Below are 21,305 nucleotides of genomic sequence, written 5' to 3'. Positions count from 1 at the left end.
TTTTTTAATTGCCACTAAAAAGCTTTGATTTTTTCAGAAAGGTAGCTTTTTTTTAGTGGCCACAAAGTACATTTTTTAAGCGCCTAGGCTTTTAGTGGCGACTTTTTAAATCTTTTGTGGCAACTAAAAAGCGCCTGGGCTTTTAGTGGGGACTTTTTAAATCTTTTGTGTGGCGGCGCTGTCGCCACAGCTGCTACACGATTTGGCTAGCGGATAGAAATAATTTATGGGCTAATTTTTGAGTTTGAGAATAGATGGGCCAGCGTGTGGGATTATTTATGGCCCAGTGGCTATTTGTGTCCTTTCCCCTAATAATTAATAGTGTACGTAGCAATTGGGGAAAGGCCACAAATGGCCGCTGGGCCATAAATAATCCCATGCGCTGGCCCATCTATTTTCAAATCCAAAAATTAGCCCATAAACTATTCCCATCTAGTAGCCAAATCTGTGCGGTAGTCGCCACAAATGATTTAAAAAGTCGCGACTAAAGGCTAGGTGGTCCAACAGCCCCATGTTTTTTTTTTTTTTTTTTTTTTAAAGTCTGACTTTTTGTGGCGACTAAAAGTCGCCACTAAAGGGCTGCTACAGAAAAATCAGGCTTTTTAGTGGCAATTAAAAAAGTCGCCACTAAAGGTTAAATGTCCGAAAACATGTATAATATGTGTATATTTAATAAGAAATATCTCAAAAAACTCTGAGACGATTTTTGTATATAATATGTATCGTTTGTGTATAAAAATATGTATCAGTACCTATCTATAATGTATAGAAACTATATAAAATATGAATCACTAAGGTATGTATCATTTTTGTATATAATATGTATGATTTTTGTATATAATGTGTATTATAGAATAGAAAATTATATCATTTTTGTATATAATATGTATCATTTTTGTATAGAAAGTGTATATATAATTTCAGCATGTGTATATAAACTATATCAGTCTTGTATATAAAGTGTATCATAAGTATAAAATATGTATCATAGAAACCGTATCATTGTGGTATATAATATGTATCACTATTATATATGTTGAAAATAAATATCATATCATTATTGTATAATAAATGTATAATTAACATATAATTTATGTATAATAAATGTAAGACTAATTCTAGCATATGTATATAAAATGTATAATTCGTGTATATAATATTGTAGCAGCCCTTTAGTGGCGACTTAGTCGCCACAATTTTTTTTTTTTATTTTTTTTTAAAGCGCCTGGGCTGTTGGGCCAGCTAGCTTTGGCATTATTTTGGGCCGACCGGCCATTTTTTGGCATTATTTTGGGCCGACCGGACTCTTGAGGATATTAGGCCCAAACATTGGCCAAATGTGGCATTACTTTGGGCCATTGGGCATACAGTATCATTTTCCCGTAGTAATTTCATTTGGGCCCAGCTAGGATACTAGATTCCTCCATTCGATACTCCATGAGTCTTACCATATTGCCTAAAAGGAAAATAAAGTATTACTTTGTCCAATTCTATCTTAAAAAAGCTATTTCATGAGGTAAGAAATTGATGTTTACTTATAAATTGCTCGGTCATTTTTCTTGTATTCAATGAGTGACCAAGTTTTACATCCTCACCCACACAATCGACAGTCCGTTCGTTGCAGTTAGAGGCCACCGGGTTCAACTCTGGCACTCAGAGGCGGATCCAGGATTTAGATGTTCCGGGTACCACTCTATAGTGAAAGTAGATGTATTGCAATTTGCATGGTCCAAATAGAATAAAACATTTGATCGGTTAGATCAACTAGGGCTTGTAGTTCGAGTTGTTTGTCTTTTCAATTTACATAGGAAAATACTATTCCAAATATTATATAGAACTAACTTAAGTTTACAAGCATAATTACTCCTCCTCTAGCATAAAGAAGATTTCTTTTCTAAATCAGCGTGAACCAAGGCTACCCTTTTCTTTTGTATTTTGTTAAATCGTTTAATAAAAATAAAATAAGAATCAAAATGGAAGAGAAGCTGGGGCAGTTCCAGAATCTGTATATTAAAAATGTTTTAAAAATTGTAGCAATGGGGGATCAAACTTGGGTCCCAAGGGTGGTTAACCTAGCGATTAGCCACTGGCACCACAAACTCTCTTTGTTCTGCTAAATCGTTTAATAAAAATAAAATAAGAAACAAAATGGAAGAGAAGCTGGGGCAGTTCTAGAATCTGTATATTAAAAATGTTTTAAAAATTATAGCAACAGGGGATCAAACTTGGGTCCCAAGGGTGGTTAACCTGGCGATTAGCCACTGGCACCACAGACTCTCTTGTTCTGCGGGTGGCGCAAGTAATAAGTACAAAATTTCTTATACATATACACACAGAGTTTCCACCGAGGAGTTCGGGTGGCGTGGCACTTCCACGGTGCTACATGGATCCGCCCCTGATGGCACTAGTTATGTACAGGCAGAGGCGAATCCGTGTATGAAAAATGGGTCACGTGAATCATGGTCATCCGGCTAAACTCGGTATATTATGTATATAATCCTTAAAATATATCTAATATTAACTGAAGGAACACATGGTCAAACTAGACTGAGTGGTGCATTGGTTAAGTGTTGTGTTTAACCCCTTAAGGTTGTGGGATCAACCATACTAAATGCACTTTTGCATCTTTAAAAAAAAAAAAAAAATCTAAGACGAACGAATCCTCTTGAAATCCTGGATTCGCCTCTGGGTATAGGGGCGGCAAAATTAGCTCATGAAAACATGACTCACTCAATTCATTCAACTTTGGACGGATTAGTGACCCACTCATCTATTAACTCATCCCATTTTGATCCCTTCAATTCAGACTATCTAAAATTTAGGCTGGTATGTAGTCCAAATTCACTCATGATCTTAAAAAGAAGTGAAAAAGATGTTCTTTTGTTTGATATATTATATATAGAGCCTGTTTGGATGGGCTTATGCGCATTTCATTTCTAGTTATAAAAAAAAAAAAAAAATAAGTTGGGGTAGTCTAACTTATTTTTTTGGCTTATAAGTCGTTTTTAAATTTATATGTTCCCTTTAGATAATTTAAGTCAAATAGGCCCAATTATTTTTTTGAGCTTATTTTAAGCACAAAATGACTTTAAAAACACCAAACACTCAAAAAAGTTGAAAACAGCTTATAAGCAACTTATAAGCCAATCCAAACGGGCTCATAGTCATATTAAGGAAACACTAGTTTCATTCGGTACTTAAACAAATTATAAGAAAATAAATAAAGAAATTAAAACTTAATAAGAGTTGGACAGGCTAGGTTAAAACTTATGACCCATTATTTAGTCTATTTTGATCATGCGGAAAATTTCTGAGATGAAAGATTGTGAATAACACCAATCAAAAAATAAATCTTACGTATTCTCTTTTAAGTGTCTTGATGTCACCTTATTATGAACACGACTGAACTTAAAATTACTGTGATGTGCTACATGCACATGCTATATGCATCGCAATCGTGAATTCGTTGATTCCAAATTTTATGGTTTTAGTTTTGATCGACCATCAAATTTAAGGAAATATGTACTTTTATTTACTAAAACTAGAAAAACAAAAAATGGTGATCAGTGGAGCATTTCCAATTATCAAGCATACTTTCAGAAATGTTTCTTGAGATGAGTAAGCAGAGCTATCTCAAATTTTCACTGTATAGCAATGGGAATAATCGATAGTGAGAAATTTTACAGATATGTCAAATTACTCATATCATCTCATTTTATATTTGTTTTTAGCATCAACATGGTAGAGATTTTACCTCAAGCCGACCATTTCTCGTTGCCAATATATTTTTTTTTCTGAAAAAATTTCAGACTATCTTGAACGTCGACAAAAGTCTTATAAAATATAACCGGAATAGAGGAAGGCAATAAGTAATAGGGAAAATAACTTAATAATACCACTTAAGACACTATATTACAAAATATAAGAATATTTTTCCTTATTTACAAAACATAACAACTTAATTACAAATCCAGATTTGAAAAAATTTAAAGTCCCACCCTTCCCTTTCCCAAATCATACCAGATCTGAATTTTTTTTTTTTAAAAAAAAACCCTTCCCTTTCCCTTTTCTCAGCCGCCCACCCTTCCTTCCCCTTCTCTCCATTCTACTCAACCTCTGCTTCAGATCTGAGAATTATAACAGATGATTATGTTCAGCTATGTTAAAACCGCCAAGTTGTGGGGACTCTTCATGGGTTCGATCAGTTCATGAATTTAGTTATTGACAACACCATTGAGGTTAATGACAATGAGAAAAATGAGATTGGCATGGTGGTAATTCGGGGTAATAGTGTGGCGACAAATGACAATTGAAGCAACGGAGCTTGTTGCCATACCACGGAATATGAATGAGGCGATTATTAAAGGGGTCCTTATCTACATTCAAAATATTACTGCTCTTATGGAACCTAAGTGAATTATGTATGGTACCTAAATTTAACTAGGCTTTGATAAGATGAAGTTGACATGAATTCCTTCCCAAAAAAAAAAAAAAAATCTAACGTGAACTTTATACAATTGTATACATACTTCATACCGTTTTTATAACGTTTTCATACACGAAAAAATGTGAGAATTCTAAGCCTTGAGCGAAATATACATATTTCATATAGTTTTTATACACAAAATTGAGTGAAATTCTTAAGCCTTGAGCGAGATATACATATTTCATACAGTTTTCATACACAAAATATTGAGTGAAAATTTTTAAACTTGAGCAAGTTATACACATTTCATATAGTTTTCATACACAAAATCTTGAACGAAAATTGTAAGCCTTGAGCGAATTTTTTTTGTATATGTCTTGTAAGAAATCTATCGTTATATTTTGTAAACTGCAAAGTATCGTCATATTTTGTAAATATACACTATTATTATGTATATATACGTCACTGCTCAAGATGTTGTTAACAACGCGGATCCAATAACGAATTGCAGGTTCCGTAGAATCCAACAGATAATAGAGTATGACATATCTTTCATAATTCAAGCTTTCAATTAAGAGTTCACATCGTCTAAATTTTGAATCATCATAGTAGAGATTTTATCCCAAACCGACCATTTCTCGTTGCCAATTTTTTCTTTTTTTATGAAAAAATTCAGTCTATCTTGAATATCGACAAAAGTCTTATAAAATATAACCGGAATAGAGGAAGGTAATATAGTATTGTCTAGATAACTGCTCAAGATGTTGTTAACAACGTGGATCCAATAACGAATTGCAGGTTCCGTAGAATCCAATAGATAATAGAGTATGACATATCTTTCATAATTCAAGCTTTCAATTCAGAGTTCACATCGTCTAAATTTTGAATCGACATTGACCAGAAATAAGTTTAAGGCTTGGATGTGATTTCTAACACATGCTCCATAACTTCAAGAGTAATTTAATTAATACCTCCTATCACCAGATTATAAGAGAAAATAATAGACTTTAGGTTTCAAATTTGATTTTGAATTACCAGAAAAGAACTTAAGAAACAAAAAGTAAAGAGAAGACTTGGTTATGAAGGAACAGAGAAATAATTTGTCTACTGTGTGCCCTCTTCTCAAAAAGGAAGGAAAAAGGAGACATACCCCACTAATCCAATTATGATACCAAGTGATAAATTAACAGATCTATTAGCGTCCCACTTGTTTATGTGTTTTCCCATTCATTGATTGCTAAAAAGGGGAACTGTTTGGACACACAAGTAGTTTACAAAAGGGCCACTCACTATATGTATAATATAATTATCAATCTCTTGATGCTTTGCTTGCATGATGGAAACTAACAGCCAAACATTCCAAATTAGAACAAAGAAATACGGAATAAAAAGATCACAAGTTCAATCAAGATATATTACAATAATGGTTATGCACGTGAAAACGTAATCCCTGTCAATTGTAGTTTGGTAATGGAGCAACATGTTACATGTAGGGGTGTACATGGACCGAGTTGGTTCGGATTTTTCAAATACCAAACCAAACCAATTGTGTCGGGTTTTTAAATTTATAAACCGAACCAAACCAATAAAATTCGGGTTTTTCAACTTCGGGTTTTCTCGAGTTATTCGATTTTTTCGGATTTTTCGGGTTTTTTTCCGAAAAAGTCTTCATACAAAACATATGACCTTTTACTTCAAATATTTCTTTAATGTAGAAGATACAACTATATAACTAAGGTGTTTCTTTAAGAAAATAACACAAAATGTGAGATGGGTGATGACATCGTATTAAAATATTCAACAAAAAAATAATAAAATCGGTTAAAATAAGTATTGCTAATTAATAAGCCATAAAGAAAATGACTTTAATCTAAATACTAAGTTATGATAAAATAAGTACGGCTAATAAGTATTAATTACGTGACAAAGAAAAAATTAAGCTATGCGTTTTTTACGCTCTAAACCAATTATGCAAAACTAAAGAATAGATATCCAACATTCTTTTATCATTCCTAGTGTTAGAATTGAATTTCTTTGTTAGTATTAGTGTTGAGTTGGTTTTGATTTGGACTTTATTTGAGTTATTAACATCTATGGGATATAAAACTTATTGGCATTCAAATTCTAAGTTCAAGCTTAAAATAATATGATAAAAGACAAAAAGCTATGAAAAAATTTAAGAAATATTTACAAATTACATTACAAATAAATATTCTTATGTATAAAATATTTTTAAAATTGAATACACGTAACGTCGGGTCGGTTTGGTTCGGTTTGACTTTTTTTAGCTAAAACCAAACCAAACCAATTATGGTCGGTTTTTTTTTTCTAACACCAAACCAAGTCAAACCAAACCACGAGTCGGGTTTTTTTCTCGGTTTATCGGTTGGTGCGGTTTGTCGGTTTGGTTTGTACACCCCTAGTTACATGTATACTAGATGGCAGCACGGTACCCAATATTTTAGATTATAATGTATTTATGTGTGTAGTTGTTTTTTAATATTGCTTGACTTTTTAATATGGGTCTATTTTTTTTATTGCTTTTTTTTTAATATGAGGTCCACCTTTTTTTTTTTTTTTTTTTTTAACATGAGTTGGAGGTGGACGACGATACTGGCCTCCCGATGCCGTGCGGGAGCACGGGCCCAACACTTTGGATTATAGTGTATCTATGTGTATGTAGTTTTATTTGAGTAGTATATATATATATATATATATATATATATATATATATATATATATATATATATATATATATATATATATATATACTATGTTCAAAACACGATTAATATAACATTGTAGTTTGTGCTCCGTATCCAAAACCATATTATATTAGTGTTTGCAACGAATACAAAGTTTGCAAAAATTTATTAATACTTTTTAAAAGAGAAGACTTGTTTAAAACGAAACTATTTTCCTCTCTTTCAGACAAAATAATAGCAATATTTAAGCATCAGTTGATACTTTAAATTTTAATTCGATTAATTTAAAGGTGTAAAATATTCTATTGTTAATGTATGTAGATTGGACCTAAACAATGCTTATTATTTTTTTATCAAATTTTGATTTGGATAATTCTAAATCAAATTATTAAATTAATTTTACATGTTTAAAACGAAACAAAGTAGAAATTTGTTTTTCTATTTAAACGAAGAACTGCTATTTATTTTTATTTTTGGTGAATATTCTTGGTTTAGCTCATTTTACTTGTCATGTTATCTTTTGCACCTTTTTTTAAGGAAACGTCAATTAGAATTATAATTTGACTAATTTATCTTATTTATAATTTGATCTCCATTTAATAGTATTTTTTCTTTTACGACATTAATCTTTTTTCACATTTATTAGAGTAAGAATAAAAATTAAAATATAAATATTTTAAGTATATTTATTTTAGTAAACATAACAAATAAATGATATGGTGGAATAGCAAATACAACAGTTAAATATCTGTATCGTATCTAAAAATATAAGAAAAGAAAGGAAATTGTATGGTTTACTACTTAATCTTTTGAAGAAAAGCGATAATATACGATCCACGTTTTTTTCTTTGTCTACAATAATTCATTCTTTCCCCGTTAATGGGTTGATACGCGTGTGACAATGAATCCACCATTATTGACTTAATGGGAATACTTCTAATTACATGAATATTGTTTGATTTTTTAATATGGGGTGCACTTTTTTTTTTTAATATGGGGTCCACCTTTTTTTTTTTTTTGATATTGCTTAATTTTTTTAATATGAGATCCACCTTTTTTTTTATATGAGTTTGGAGGATTTTTTTTAATATATTTTTTAATTTTTTTAACATGGGGTCCACTCTTTTTATTTTTTATTTTTAATATGGGGTCCACTTTTTTTTTTTTGATATTGCTTAATTTTTTGAATATGAGATCCACTTTTTTTTTTTTACATGAGTTTGGAGGAATTTTTTTAAAAATTTTTTTAACATGAGATCCACTCTTTTTTTTTTTTAAAATATGGGGTCCACCTTTTTTTTGTTTTTGATATTGCTTAATTTTTTTTAATATGTAGATCCGCCTTTTTATTTTTTTACATGAGTTTGGAGAATTTTTTTTTTTAATATATTTTTTAATTTTTTTAACATGGGGTCCACTCTTTTTTTTTTTTTTTTTTTTTTTTTTTTGGGGACGGACGACGATCCATCCCCCAACCATGCTTATATATAGTATGAATATGCACCAAATTTTAGAAATATCTAATAAGAGAATTTGAAGTCAAATAAAGCGACAATGTTCGTGCAAGAGAGGATCAAGTGTGAATTAAAGACCTTTAGTAATTAGCAATATAAATCAATCATACTAGTCAGGGGTACCTAATAACTAGGGAAAAAACAAAAACTTCGCCCCAATTTGACTGACAAGGGTTGTGATAAAGTTGTGAAGATTTTTTTATCTTTACCTTATGCCTGTAGCTTCGAGATTGCCAGACAGATAGGAGTCGCCCTAGGTAGTGGCTTTACTAAAAATTGGGTGGGAAAAAAAAAAAATCTTCCCCAATTTTATACCAAACCAAATAACTAATGAATAAAACACATGTGTTTTGTTTATATACTTCTGTCATTTAATCATATGATTAGATAATAGGGTTAACTACAATAAATACCCTGTACTATGACTTAATTACGGATATACCCTCTGTATTTTAAAATCAAACACTTACACCCTCTGTACTATGAAAATCTTACACTTACACCCATGTGATGTATATCGATAACTAAATATATTAACATATAATTTTTAAAAGACAAACTAAACACTGTAAATAAGAGGTTTCTTGGAGCTACTTTTACGAAATTTGAAAACGAAGATAAAAAATTTAAAACAAATTTCATTCATGTCTTTGATTAAAAATATAATAAATATTTTTTAAAACACTTATCGTTCTGAAACTCAAAGAAAAACACAAATTATTTAATAAGACATACCAACTATTAGTAATAACTTTCTTGTACTTTAAATATGTAAGTTATTTGGAATTTTATTACATGAGTGTTTAGTGTAGTTAACCCTACATAATATGTATTCTCATTCAATTTGAGCTTAATTTATTTTATTTTGTAAAAACCGAGCGCAAGTAATTATGTTTCATAACAAAAAGTACATTACGTTTGCAGACAGGCGTGCACGGGCGCAGACACACAATATATATATAATTCTTCATGTGGTGTTTGCTAATTTGGAGTCTGAACTAATTCAGATTCGTACGCACTTTAATAAAAAAAACAAATTACACTTTAATTAGTGGTATAGCCTTTCAAATCAAAGACAACTTCCTTCCCATAATCCAAACTTGAAAACTCTAATGGCCAATTAAATTGTGCGAAGCTATTTTAAATTGGGATGTGTCAATTCATTTTAATTGTAAATTCACTAATTGGAATTCCACATGCAGCGCCCGCTTTGGGTTACATATTGGTTCAGTGAAAGAAGTGGATTATAAAATTCACGATGAGAGTTGACTAACAGAGTAACATTCGCCAAGGTAAGCGAAGCTTGACACAGCCTTTTTTACTCATAAGATTCTTAACAAAGATGCTGATGATCTTAGAATATGTCTGCAAATCTGAAGTAAATCTTTTCCATGTGACCTGAAATATATGCTTATGATATGCTTCTACGACAAAAACATAGGCTTTTCTAATCTTATGCTTCACTACTTTCAATCATTTTTACAGTCTTGGGCATACTCTATATCAATCTCATCCTGTGGGCTATGAGAATAGAGAAGTAACGAAATTTTAAAGATTTTTCTGGTCTTTTCGTTAAAAGAATCCGTTACTATTGTCCCCATTCCTGATTCCTACGAGTGCACCTTCTCTTCTCTTCCCTTGTTGGATCTAAAAAGTTGCTTCTTTTTTGTGCTATAGCTTCATATTTTCTGTAACTCTACAAACTTGCATACCATCACCATGAGCCTGCCATACCCTTGTCACATTGAGCACATTCATGTTTCAATCAAAGGTTAGAGAGATTTATGGCATAAAAATAAGGAGAAAAGTAGTTTATATCCAAGTTGCAATTTTATATGAATTTATCATAATGGAGACACGAGAGCAAATGAGAGGGATGTTGGACAAGTACAACTTGGGGGGCGAATATAGAGTTATCGAAGTATGGGGTTGATCTGAAGTCAACTCGAATTATGTATATTTGTAACAAAAATTACTAGATATGTGCAAATAATTAATTTCAAACATAGTAAATCAAATGAATTGTATTAGAATCTCAAACTCAAATCCATAAAATTCAAATCTTAAATCTGTCTCCGTGAACAACCAAAAAATAAGCGGCAGAACATGCAAATCTACGCCTCTGCACAAATAAATGGTCGCCAACTCTTCAAACCATTATCAACTTGAATTCTTCAATTATTGCCAAGCAATACACAAAATATATCCAAATAATACATAAGCTTCATTGGTCCTCTTTTGTTTTTCTTTTTCTCTTCTTTTTTGGATTGCTTTGCAGTCCACCACAAAAAATAAAACAAATAAATTCATTACAAGTTCATTGATATATCAATATGCCAACATCATAAATTTGAACAATACTCGCGTATGATGGCATTTGAGCGTGAAATCTTCATCGCTTGAGCCGCAAACACTTATATCTACTAATATCATATAAAATATCATTCGTCTACTCATAAATGTATGTAACTTTTTAACACGTAATCAAAAGAAACTAAAAGAGAAGTGACATTTAATTAGATTTGGGGCTAAGAGGACCCAGAAGGCTTGAATGTTAATTAAGCAAATTAAATGGTGATTATTTAGGCATCTTCATTTGATTATCTCATGATGTGGTATTTTTATGTTTTGGTCCCCATGCTAGGTTCTCCTTATATGTTTAGTAATTTCTCTATCACACGTTGTAGGAGACCACACCATGTCATGTGCCATTATGCTAAATTTTCTTTGATCTTTTATTCAATAGACTATTATTTAATTGGAGTAATTTTTAACCTCTCCTTCTTTTACAAAAAATCTCCTCAATCCAACAATCCCATCAAGAGTCATCCCTGCTCGTCCAAGTTGCTCAAGGGATTTGCAATGAAGATTAAAAATTAGTATAAGTCGGTGTTTGGCCATGAAAATCAAATATTTTTCATTTTATTTGGAATTTTGAAGTTAGAGTTGAAGATCGAGTTGTGTTTGGTTATAGTTTTCGCAAAAAATATTTGATTGTTTGAATGTATTGAAAGTGAAAACAAGGTTTTAGGTGTTTTTCAAATTCCAAATACAACTTCAAGTTATATTTGGAATTTTCATGGCCAAACGCTGATTTCCAAATAAAGTAAAATAATTTTCCGGAAAAAAGTGAAAAGTTCTCATGGCCAAATGGGTCCTAAATAACATTTACTGACTAATTTTTAGTTGTGTTTTGAAAAATTGCTAATGTCATGAGTTCGAAATTTCCTAGGTGAAGCTCCAGGACAATACTTGAAATTACAAATTTCGCAGAAATGTAAAATCTAAAATTCCATGACTACATCTATTTTCAAAGGGTTGAAAAGTGCCTATTTGTTATTTTTACCCTAAAATTAGCTCTTGAATTGGTCTGTTGTTACATTTTATCACTACGATAGAGAATAGAGGAGGAAAATAGGCGGTTCCTTAAAATTTAAACGGATAAAAATAGGTTAAAATAATAGATGTGTTAGGATTCAATTCGTCCGAAGTTTGTAGGTCAAAAATTGTCAAACATTGACTCATAATTCTTTTTTTTTTTAAAAAAAACATAAAATAACTATTGCATTTTTCTTAAATGAACTCCAAATTTACATTATCAAACATCAAATTTGATTTTGTATATTTGGGTTTGCATTTTGACTCATTCGATCATACTATTTTAACACTTTGACCTAATAATTAATGAGTCGTTACGAATTCAATTAGCAAACATGTCATGATGATCCAACCCGTTTAAATTTGAACACATTAAATAAACTACTAAAAGAAGGAACATACTGAATATTGCACCCTTTAAGCAAGAAGTTGCATGAGGCGCAAATTGTCCTTTTCGGAGCAAAAAAGGTAAGTAAAAAACATAAAAAGTAAAGTTCAATGTTTGATGGGAAGATGGTGGATGTCACACTTTGGTGGCGCAAAATAAAAATGCTACATTAGCTGTATGCAAATGAAATTAAGGAATAAAGTTAATGAACGCGTTATTTGGGCCCCTAAAGTTCGGGAGTTTTTGGCTATGACGTGAGATTACACATCACAAATCCCTTAAATTAATTGTTGTTAATGCATGTATTAGTGAGACATAAGCATTTGCGCTGGATATCGAGTGCTGTGACCATATCTTAGTTTGAGTTCAAACAAAAAACCAAAGCAAAGAATATATATTAAAATCTCAAGTAGTGGTAAAATAATTTCATAAGAGAAAAGAGAATCATGAAATGGTCAAAAGTTGTCTGATTGCAAGTTCAGATTTCTTTTAACTGGGCCCAGACCACTTCACATGGGCCACTATATTTAACTTATCATTATCAGTTGTAATCCTAGTTAGTTAGTTTTGTAAACAGTATTTAAAAATTTAGCACTTAGCTGTAGTAGGACCCAGTCTCTTACATAGTTCAAAAAGCTTTGACCAAGTGTATAATTAACGTTAGTTCAAAGATATCACTTGATTGAAAATAAAATAGATATGTCGAGTCCAATGTTTTAGCTTAAGAAAAGAAGTCCCAAGAATGTGACGTCTTTTTAATTGTTCAAACTAAAGCTCAAATTGTTTAGTTCAAGTCGCAATTTAAATAGTGCAGAATGTAGATCTCGCAACATACCAATAAAAGGAGGGTACAATTTGAAATTTTATAAGAAAACTTCCACTCACATTTTTATTTTTATTTTTTACTTTTGTTCAAATTAAATACACGTCCAAACATAATTTTAGCTTTCAAACATCACATTTTTTTAAAGTTTAAATATCTACGCAGTCAAACACAAACTATTACTCTTTCAAAGCATTTTTTCAAACTTCTAATAAGTAGTAATTCTCAAAATAATAAGAGTAAGTTATGTAGTTTCATCACACCTCATAGTCGTAAACTTTAATTTGTAAGAAGAATCTTAATTTATTCATAGGCCATTTATTTGGCTAGTTGTACAAGGTTAGGTTACCAGAATATATTGACAACTGACTATACCTATCATGTCCGAAAGTTTATTCTTATTTGGATATAAGCTCGTGATGGAAACATCTTAATTTGGATCGGAGAGCGGTGTTGGCTGTAAATGCATATTGTAATTCGTTAAGTGAACATAGCTCACATGCAAATTCTACTTTTTTTTTTTAGCAATCTAAAGAACGAAACGAAGATCTTAAGTCCAACATGATCAGTATCTTTATAGGATTGGCTATAAACAATGCCCTATATATATGATGTGACTATAACTTTGTCTAGACAAAATAGGAGAAACACACAAGAGAACAAGTAATCAAAATTCAAATGCATAACTACTAGCTACAAAACCAACTAGTCAAAAGCTTTTGTAAAAAATAGGAAAAGATATGTTGACCTTTTTCATTTTGGTACATCAGTAATATTTTGAACTGTTGGTGATATTCTTATAACTTACGGGTTTAATGGTTAATTCTTTAATTTTTCCAACTCTCTGTATTTGGCTTTTATATCTTTGCACTAGGTTTGCGTAAATGACCTTTTTAAAAGCTGCGTGAACTATCCCTTATTTTGCTGTTACTTGGGTGGATTTGTTATTTTCGGTTAACTGTTGGTTAAAGAAAAAGTTAAACATACTTGTCTCATTTTTTTTCGTAGATGAGCGACTGCAAAATGGATTAATAATTATAATGATTTTACATTAATTGTTAGAAATTGTTGAACTATAACATTAAAATAGCACATGGATTTTGTAAAATATTTACTGAAGATTCTTTATTTGAAGTAGGTAATGACTATGTATACCAATGTTATTTTGATCATTTATAATTTTTATTTGGGTATAGAGAGAGAATACACAGCAAATCTTCAAATTATCACACTCTGTTTGTTTCAATTTATTTGACATTCTTTCATTTTTATCAGCACCCAAAGAAAGACATTTCCTATATTTAGTATTGTCTCCGTTCTAATTTATGTGAAGGTGTTTGAGTAGACACAAAGTTTAAGAGAAAAAAGTTTTTGTTTTTAAACTTGTGATCTATAATAAGCAAAAGAAATTTCTCTGGCTATAAATAATCTCATCAAGAGTAAAATGAGATATTTAAAATTAAACTATTACTAAGTACACACATATGAAATTAGTTTAATTAAAAAAAAAAAGTCTTCATAAATTGAGACGGAGAAAGTAAATAATTCAATTTTAAACTTTTAATTTTACTTTTAATGAGATGATTTATCGAAACACAAATATTTATAATTTATTTTCAAAGTCTTAAACGTAGAAAATATTACTCTTTTATTTTAAAACAAACATGTACTAACGATCAATATGCCCATTGGATGCACCAAAGCAAACCAATCTTTTATTTTAAAACAAACGTATACTAACGATCAATATGCCCATTGGATGCACCAAAGCAAACCAAAAGGCGAAACTGAAACTTAGGGCTTTTAGTAGTTTTGTTTGGTTTTAATTTTTTAAATTGACAATATTAGAGTTCTTTTATGAGTTTTTACAAAAAGATCATCATTCATCCAAGTAAAGAGTATCACGTTTTTATCAATAGGAGAAAAAGGAATAAAGAATTTAAGGACATTTCTTACCTTGTTTACTGGGACTTTTAACTTCTTAACTTCAATGCATACCAGAGTTAATGAGAAATATTCCAGAAATCCCGCTCGGGTTGTAAGCCACGCGCTAGATGTCATGTGGTAAAGGCGAAATAACCTGGATTAGTTACTACTTCACAAATTTACAGTGTACTCCTCTGTAAATCTTAGTACCATAATATTTAATTAAATAAACAAGCCTGTCACCCAATTTCATAAGTACATATACATAATATAATATCATGATAAAGTGAAACCACTAGGGTTTGTTTGGTATTTTCCGTTAAAAATAAGTGACATTTTATTTTCTTTTTGATATTTTATAAGTAAATAGAAAATATTATTTGAAAAGACATTTGTGTGTAATATTAAGGCGTTTGTCAATAATTTTCAATAATTTTTTATTTTATTTAAAATTTATGTAATTGGAGTTGAAGACGAAGTTGTGTTTGGTTATACTTTTTACAAAATATTTGAAGTACTTATGTTCATGCTTGAATTTACTTAAATACAACTTCAAAAGTGAATAGTGAGTAGAGAAATGAATTATCAATTGTTTTTTAAATTTAAAATTTTCATGGCCAAACACGAATATTTAAATAAAGTGAAAATTATTTTAAAAAAAGTTAATAATATTATGACCAAACGCATCCTAAATAAAAATTGGGAATAGAGGTGACAGGCGCTATTCGGGGGCGGATTTAGAGAGTGCAGAGGGTGTTCACCCAAACACTCTCGGTAAAAAATTATAGTGTATATATAACTTAGATTTTCTATGTTTATGTACATATATTAACTTTTGAATACCTGAACAAATGCAAAAGGTTTAATTTTTGTTGTATTTTTCGAACCCCCTGAATAAAAATCCTCAATCCGCCACTAACGCTATGACTTACGAGAGGGAGGAGGAGAGACAATTATTGTGAAATGTCACTATGAACTTGTTTTTAATACCACTTTTATTAGGAAATTATTTTTTTTTATTTTGAAGGAACTTATTTTTGTAGAGAATATATTTTCAAAAAATTTCGACCAACCTTAACATGAAAAATTCTTCCAAACACATGCCCCTAATTAATTAATCAAAAGTTTAAAGGTTGGAGGGTAGAGCAGGGCCTGCAGTGAGTAAGTAAAGCGCGTGAAGTGAATTGCTCAACTCAACATCAATTCCCACTTATGGCTAAAGAAAGAGAAGCAGCAATATTGCTTTAATGATTTATCCTTTTTATTTTCTTTTTCCTCTAGAGTCCTATTCACACTGTCACTCTCAAACCAATCCCTCCTCTCTCTCTCTTTCCTCTTTAACCTCCTTTTTCTTCTCAACTTCCACTCACCCCTTTCAGTTTCTTCCTCACTCTATAATATCTGCTATATCTCTTCCCTCTAAACCCACTAACTTCATTCTACTTTCTTGTTTGTATTTTCCTGTATGAGGGTATTTTGAGCTGAAAATTTCATCAGTGGACTGCCTTTAAGTCTCGTTATTGTTGTTTTAGCCTCTGAAAATTGGATAAAGGTTGTTTTCCCTCTATAATCTCTGCTACCATTTTCACTACTTTTGCACTCTTCTCTCTAAACCCCAGATTTTTTTTATTTTTTTTTGTGTTGTTGATGCACTTTTATGAGCTGAAATTTTTAATGACTACCCTGAAGTCTTGTTATTGTTGTTTCTGCCACTGAAAATTGGTAAAAATATTGTTTTATAGTGGAAGCAAGTGTTTGGGGTTTTGTTTTCTTGAAAAAAATGGAGAGAAAACAAGGTTTCTTCTCAGCGTTAAAGGATGAAGTAGTACGTGGGTTATCACCAGTAAGGTCAAGGGCAAAAAGTCCAGCAAGAAGTGGGTCACCCATTACAAGTTTCCTACGAAGAAATAACAATAACAAGAAGAATAGCAGCAGTCATTTTGGTGAAAATAATAATGAGCAGTTGATTTCAAGATCAGGGAGTTTAAGACCGTTAGGAGAAACGTTAACGCCGTTAATGGAAGGTCCGGATCCGGATGGTGGAGATGTCGGGGATTCGAAGCGGGTCGGATCGGGTTTAGGACATTGGGTGAAAGGACAGCTTTCTAGGACACCTTCGGTTGCATCGAGTGCGTATGCTAGGAGGTCTGATCTGAGATTATTGCTTGGAGTAATGGGTGCACCACTTGCCCCGGTGCACGTTAGCACCAGTGATCCTTTGCCTCATCTCAGCATAAAAGACACTCCCATCGTAAGTCTCATTTTAGTTAGCTGAAGCTGAAAATTTTTAGGTACACTTGTTCCTTTTTTTTTTTAATAAGTACCTAAATTTTATTTTGAGAAGTTAGCAGTGATATATAACCGGGTCCCTCTTGCATTGATTGATTTTGAGTGTGTATTAATTTTTGACAGATACCACTACTTTGATTTTGATTAATTGTTTTGAGTATTTTAAGTTTAATGGGTCATTTGACAATTTTGGCACATTGTTTTTAATTTGCTGGGACCAAGTAATGAAGTGTTGTCTTAACGGGTCCTTTTGGTTGCACATTTTAGTTGTTTACTTGTCGATTTTGTATGAACTGGAGTGCGTGTTTAATGGTTTTCTACATTTTTCTTTTCAAGGAATATTTACTGAAGTGTAAAAGGTGTTTAGACGGTCTATTTTTATGTGGTCTCTTTGTTATTTTTCGTGTTACTCGCTAACATTGTGGTTTTTCTGTGATGCTGTGGAATGTTTAAAACGGGGGTTGATTCTCGTTATTGTAATTTTTGCAGGAAACTTCATCTGCTCAGTACATATTGCAGCAATATACTGCTGCATCAGGTGGGCAAAAGCTTCAGGGCTCAATTAAGAATGCCTATGCTATGGGAAAAGTGAAGATGTTAGCTTCCGAATTTGAAACCCCGACAAAGGTCGTTAAGAGTAGGAATTCTGCTAGAGGTGCTGAGTCTGGTGGATTTGTACTCTGGCAAATGAATCCTGACATGTGGTATGTCGAGCTTGCGGTTGGTGGTAGCAAAGTCCACGCGGGCTGCAATGGCAAGCTTGTATGGAGACATACACCTTGGCTTGGTGCGCATACTGCAAAAGGGCCTGTTCGACCACTACGACGAGCCCTTCAGGTGAAAATATATGCAAGATTTCACTTCATTGCCATTGTTATATAACTAGTTTAATTAGTCTCAGAATGTGATCTTACTGTTTTCTACAGGGTCTTGATCCAAGATCTACTGCCAGTATGTTTACCAACGCGAGATGCATTGGAGAGAAGAAGATCAATGGAGAGGATTGTTTCATTCTGAAGCTCTGCGCTGATCCGCATACGTTGAAGGCAAGAAGTGAAGGACCAGCGGAGATCATAAGGCATGTCTTGTTTGGCTACTTCAGCCAGAAGACTGGTCTTCTTGTTCACATGGAGGATTCACATCTCACCAGGATCCAATCTAACGGTGGAGATGCAGTTTACTGGGAGACGACGATCAACTCATTCTTAGATGATTACCGCCCTGTTGAAGGTATCATGATTGCCCATTCCGGGCGATCTGTAGTCACACTTTTCCGGTTTGGGGAGATGGCGATGAGTCATACCAAAACCAGGATGGAAGAAGCTTGGACAATTGAAGAAGTTGCGTTTAATGTTCCGGGATTATCAGTAGACTGCTTTATCCCACCAGCTGATCTAAGATCTGGGTCGATAAGCGAAGCATGTGAGCTGCCTCAAGATGAAAGGGGAAAGAGTGCAATTTCACTTGCCAGTCACCGGGCTAAGGTTGCAGCGCTAGAGAAAACTCATGATAGCAGCATGGATAATGTGGTCTGGAAGGTGGAAATCTAACCTACTAGGAACAGACGCTGGTCAATTGTTTATACGGAAAGAGGGGGTCGCTGATGGACTAACACAATAGAAGTTATTTTAGGAGCTAATTAATTGAGTTATAAATAGTTGATTGTTGTCTACATCTTTATCTGTAAATAGAGCATAATGATTCTCAGGTTCTTCCCGAGCCTGGATGAATTTTTATACTCTTGAAAACAGAATCCAACTAAAGCGTTGGAGCTCAATTTTCCTGGTGAAGAATGGAGCATTGGAGGTTAATTTTTAGTTTACCTTCCATAAGTCTAGGTCGGGAAAGATCGAGTCATTGACCTTTTTAGGTGATAATAGTCATTTTTCTCAGCCTATTGTATACGGCTGTTGCCGTTAGAGTCACTGCTAGATGGGGGGTTGACAGCAGTATCTTTAGTTTTTCCATTTTATCACTTCCATATGACATGTTCCTTTTCTTTTTTTTAGTTGAAGGAGTTGTTTGTTTGTGTGTCAGGAGAATAGGATTTCTCCGGAGCTTAGGTTGAAGTCAAAGTAGCAAGGAGGGATAAGCAGATGAAGAAAGTTGTAAATTTGTTTGATCTGCTGTTAACCAGATTGGATCTTGTTTGTTGGTTTCAGATACTACTCTCAGTTTTTTGTTGGTTTGGTAAATACAGCCAATAAAATAAAAACAGAATCTTTGCCCATCTGGTATGGATTACCTGCGGATGCACAGATGAAAGCATCTCTCAGTTAATACCTTATGGGTTTATCTGAAATCATGTACTTCCTTCATGACATAATGCTGATGCCTTGCTCTTGTATGCATTCCGTCTATTGCTTGTGTATGTGAAGATAAGTAATAATTTGTCTTTGACAGTTGAGATGCTGGATTCTGCTCAAAGAAGAGCATCTAGTGCTGGAATAAAATGAATTAAAGGGCCGTGCACAAAGCTGTTGTTATGCGCGATCACATTAGGTCTTTTGTACCCGGACTTGCCCGGTATTTCTGTTTAAATGGCTTGAATGCATGACTTTTTAGATTAAACACATTGAATTGGAAAAAAAGGAAATAAAGTGAGAAAGTAAAAGCTGTTGGTAGGGCTATATGGTACAGACAAGGTAGAGAAGCATGAAAGAGAAAGGGTTAAAAACACAAACTTTACCAACCCACGTGATATCCTCATCACTTCCCACCGATTTTTCTTTTCTCCTAGTACTGGAGTATTATCTTCTCCTTTGTTCAGGCGCTTTGTTCCCCCATAGTAACACCCTTCCTTTTTCTACAGATAAACCATGCCCCCTCACCTGCCATTTTCACTTTCATCAACTTCGATGTTAGTTTTTTTTTTTTTTTTTTTTTTTTTTTTTTTAAAAACAAAAACCAATGCTTGCTACTTTGCTGCTAGCTAGCTGTCTATGGAGGGAAGTTTCTCTGTCATGATGATGTTCTCCACTACTCCAACTTCTTTACCACAGCAAGTGTTCCTCGAAGTAATGTCACTCTCAAACTTGAGAGTTGGGGGAGCGTTCGGTTCTTCGATTCGATTTTATCAAATTTTGATTTGGCTATTTCGGTTTGATTTTTTGAAGGTGGACACCGAACCAAACTAGTTCGGTTCGATTCTTTCGATTTCGGTTTTTTGAAGTTTGATTCGGTTCGGTTTCGATTTTTTCAATTCGATTTTTTTGATATGATATTAGAAGCGATTTCATTTACATTTATTCTATTCTCAAAAGCAACAAAACATAAAACTAATAAATTAAAATCAAAATCAAACAAACAGGACATACAAGAACAGAAAATCATAACCATAATATAGGATTACTAGGTGTTATATACATACAAGAAGAATTAATTTAAAAACACATAAAAAAGGACATACATTAATCCTAAAGACACACATCTTACCACCCTTTCTTTGTTAAGGATATTTGATTTTCTCAACCGGTTTTAAAATTAGGATACAAAAGCAAAGAGAGCTTATTACAATTGGGTTTTTTGGGGCTTAAACTTACCGAGTCCGACTATTTTAATTTTTTTGAGTAATGTATAAATTTCTTCGGTTTCATCAAAGTTGATTCTAAATATTTCGGTTTTGGTTTTTTAAAGGTGATTAAACACCGAACCAAACTAGTTCGGTTCGGTTCTTTCGGTTTCAGTTTCTTGAAGTTCGGTTCGGTTCGGTCCGATTTTTCAATTGTCGGTATTTATGCCCAGCCCTACTTGAGAGAGTTCCAAGCAAACGAATTAAGGCTATAATGATCCAATTTATATGTGTGAATTAATTGGAATAGTACTTGGATTGCTGCATAAGAACAAAATTTCACTT

At 32.5% G+C, this 21,305-nt stretch overlaps 1 protein-coding gene across 1 annotated transcript; it reads left to right on the top strand.

Annotated features, from left to right (window-relative positions):
- Positions 1-16,671: 16,671 nt before the first annotated feature.
- LOC132064828 (uncharacterized) lies at positions 16,672-19,679 on the top strand. Its single transcript, XM_059457953.1, has 3 exons — positions 16,672-17,411; positions 17,939-18,286; positions 18,376-19,679. The coding sequence occupies exons 1-3, from the start codon at positions 16,941-16,943 to the stop codon at positions 18,997-18,999; spliced, it is 1,443 nt and encodes a 480-aa protein (XP_059313936.1). The 5' UTR covers positions 16,672-16,940; the 3' UTR covers positions 19,000-19,679.
- Positions 19,680-21,305: the final 1,626 nt, after the last annotated feature.

This window comes from Lycium ferocissimum, chromosome 7 (assembly GCF_029784015.1).
Source record: "Lycium ferocissimum isolate CSIRO_LF1 chromosome 7, AGI_CSIRO_Lferr_CH_V1, whole genome shotgun sequence".
In the NCBI taxonomy this organism is placed as follows: domain Eukaryota; kingdom Viridiplantae; phylum Streptophyta; class Magnoliopsida; order Solanales; family Solanaceae; genus Lycium; species Lycium ferocissimum.
Note: the sequence above shows the minus strand (reverse complement) of the source record. Positions and strands in the feature narration are given on the sequence as shown.

Excerpts from the sequence above, each read along its gene's own strand:
- LOC132064828 (XM_059457953.1), top strand. The coding sequence starts at position 16,941 with ATGGAGAGAAAACAAGGTTTCTTCTCAGCGTTAAAGGATGAAGTAGTA. Across the intron at positions 17,412-17,938 it reads GCATAAAAGACACTCCCATC|GAAACTTCATCTGCTCAGTA; the intron begins GTAAGTCTCATT and ends TAATTTTTGCAG. Across the intron at positions 18,287-18,375 it reads CACTACGACGAGCCCTTCAG|GGTCTTGATCCAAGATCTAC; the intron begins GTGAAAATATAT and ends TGTTTTCTACAG.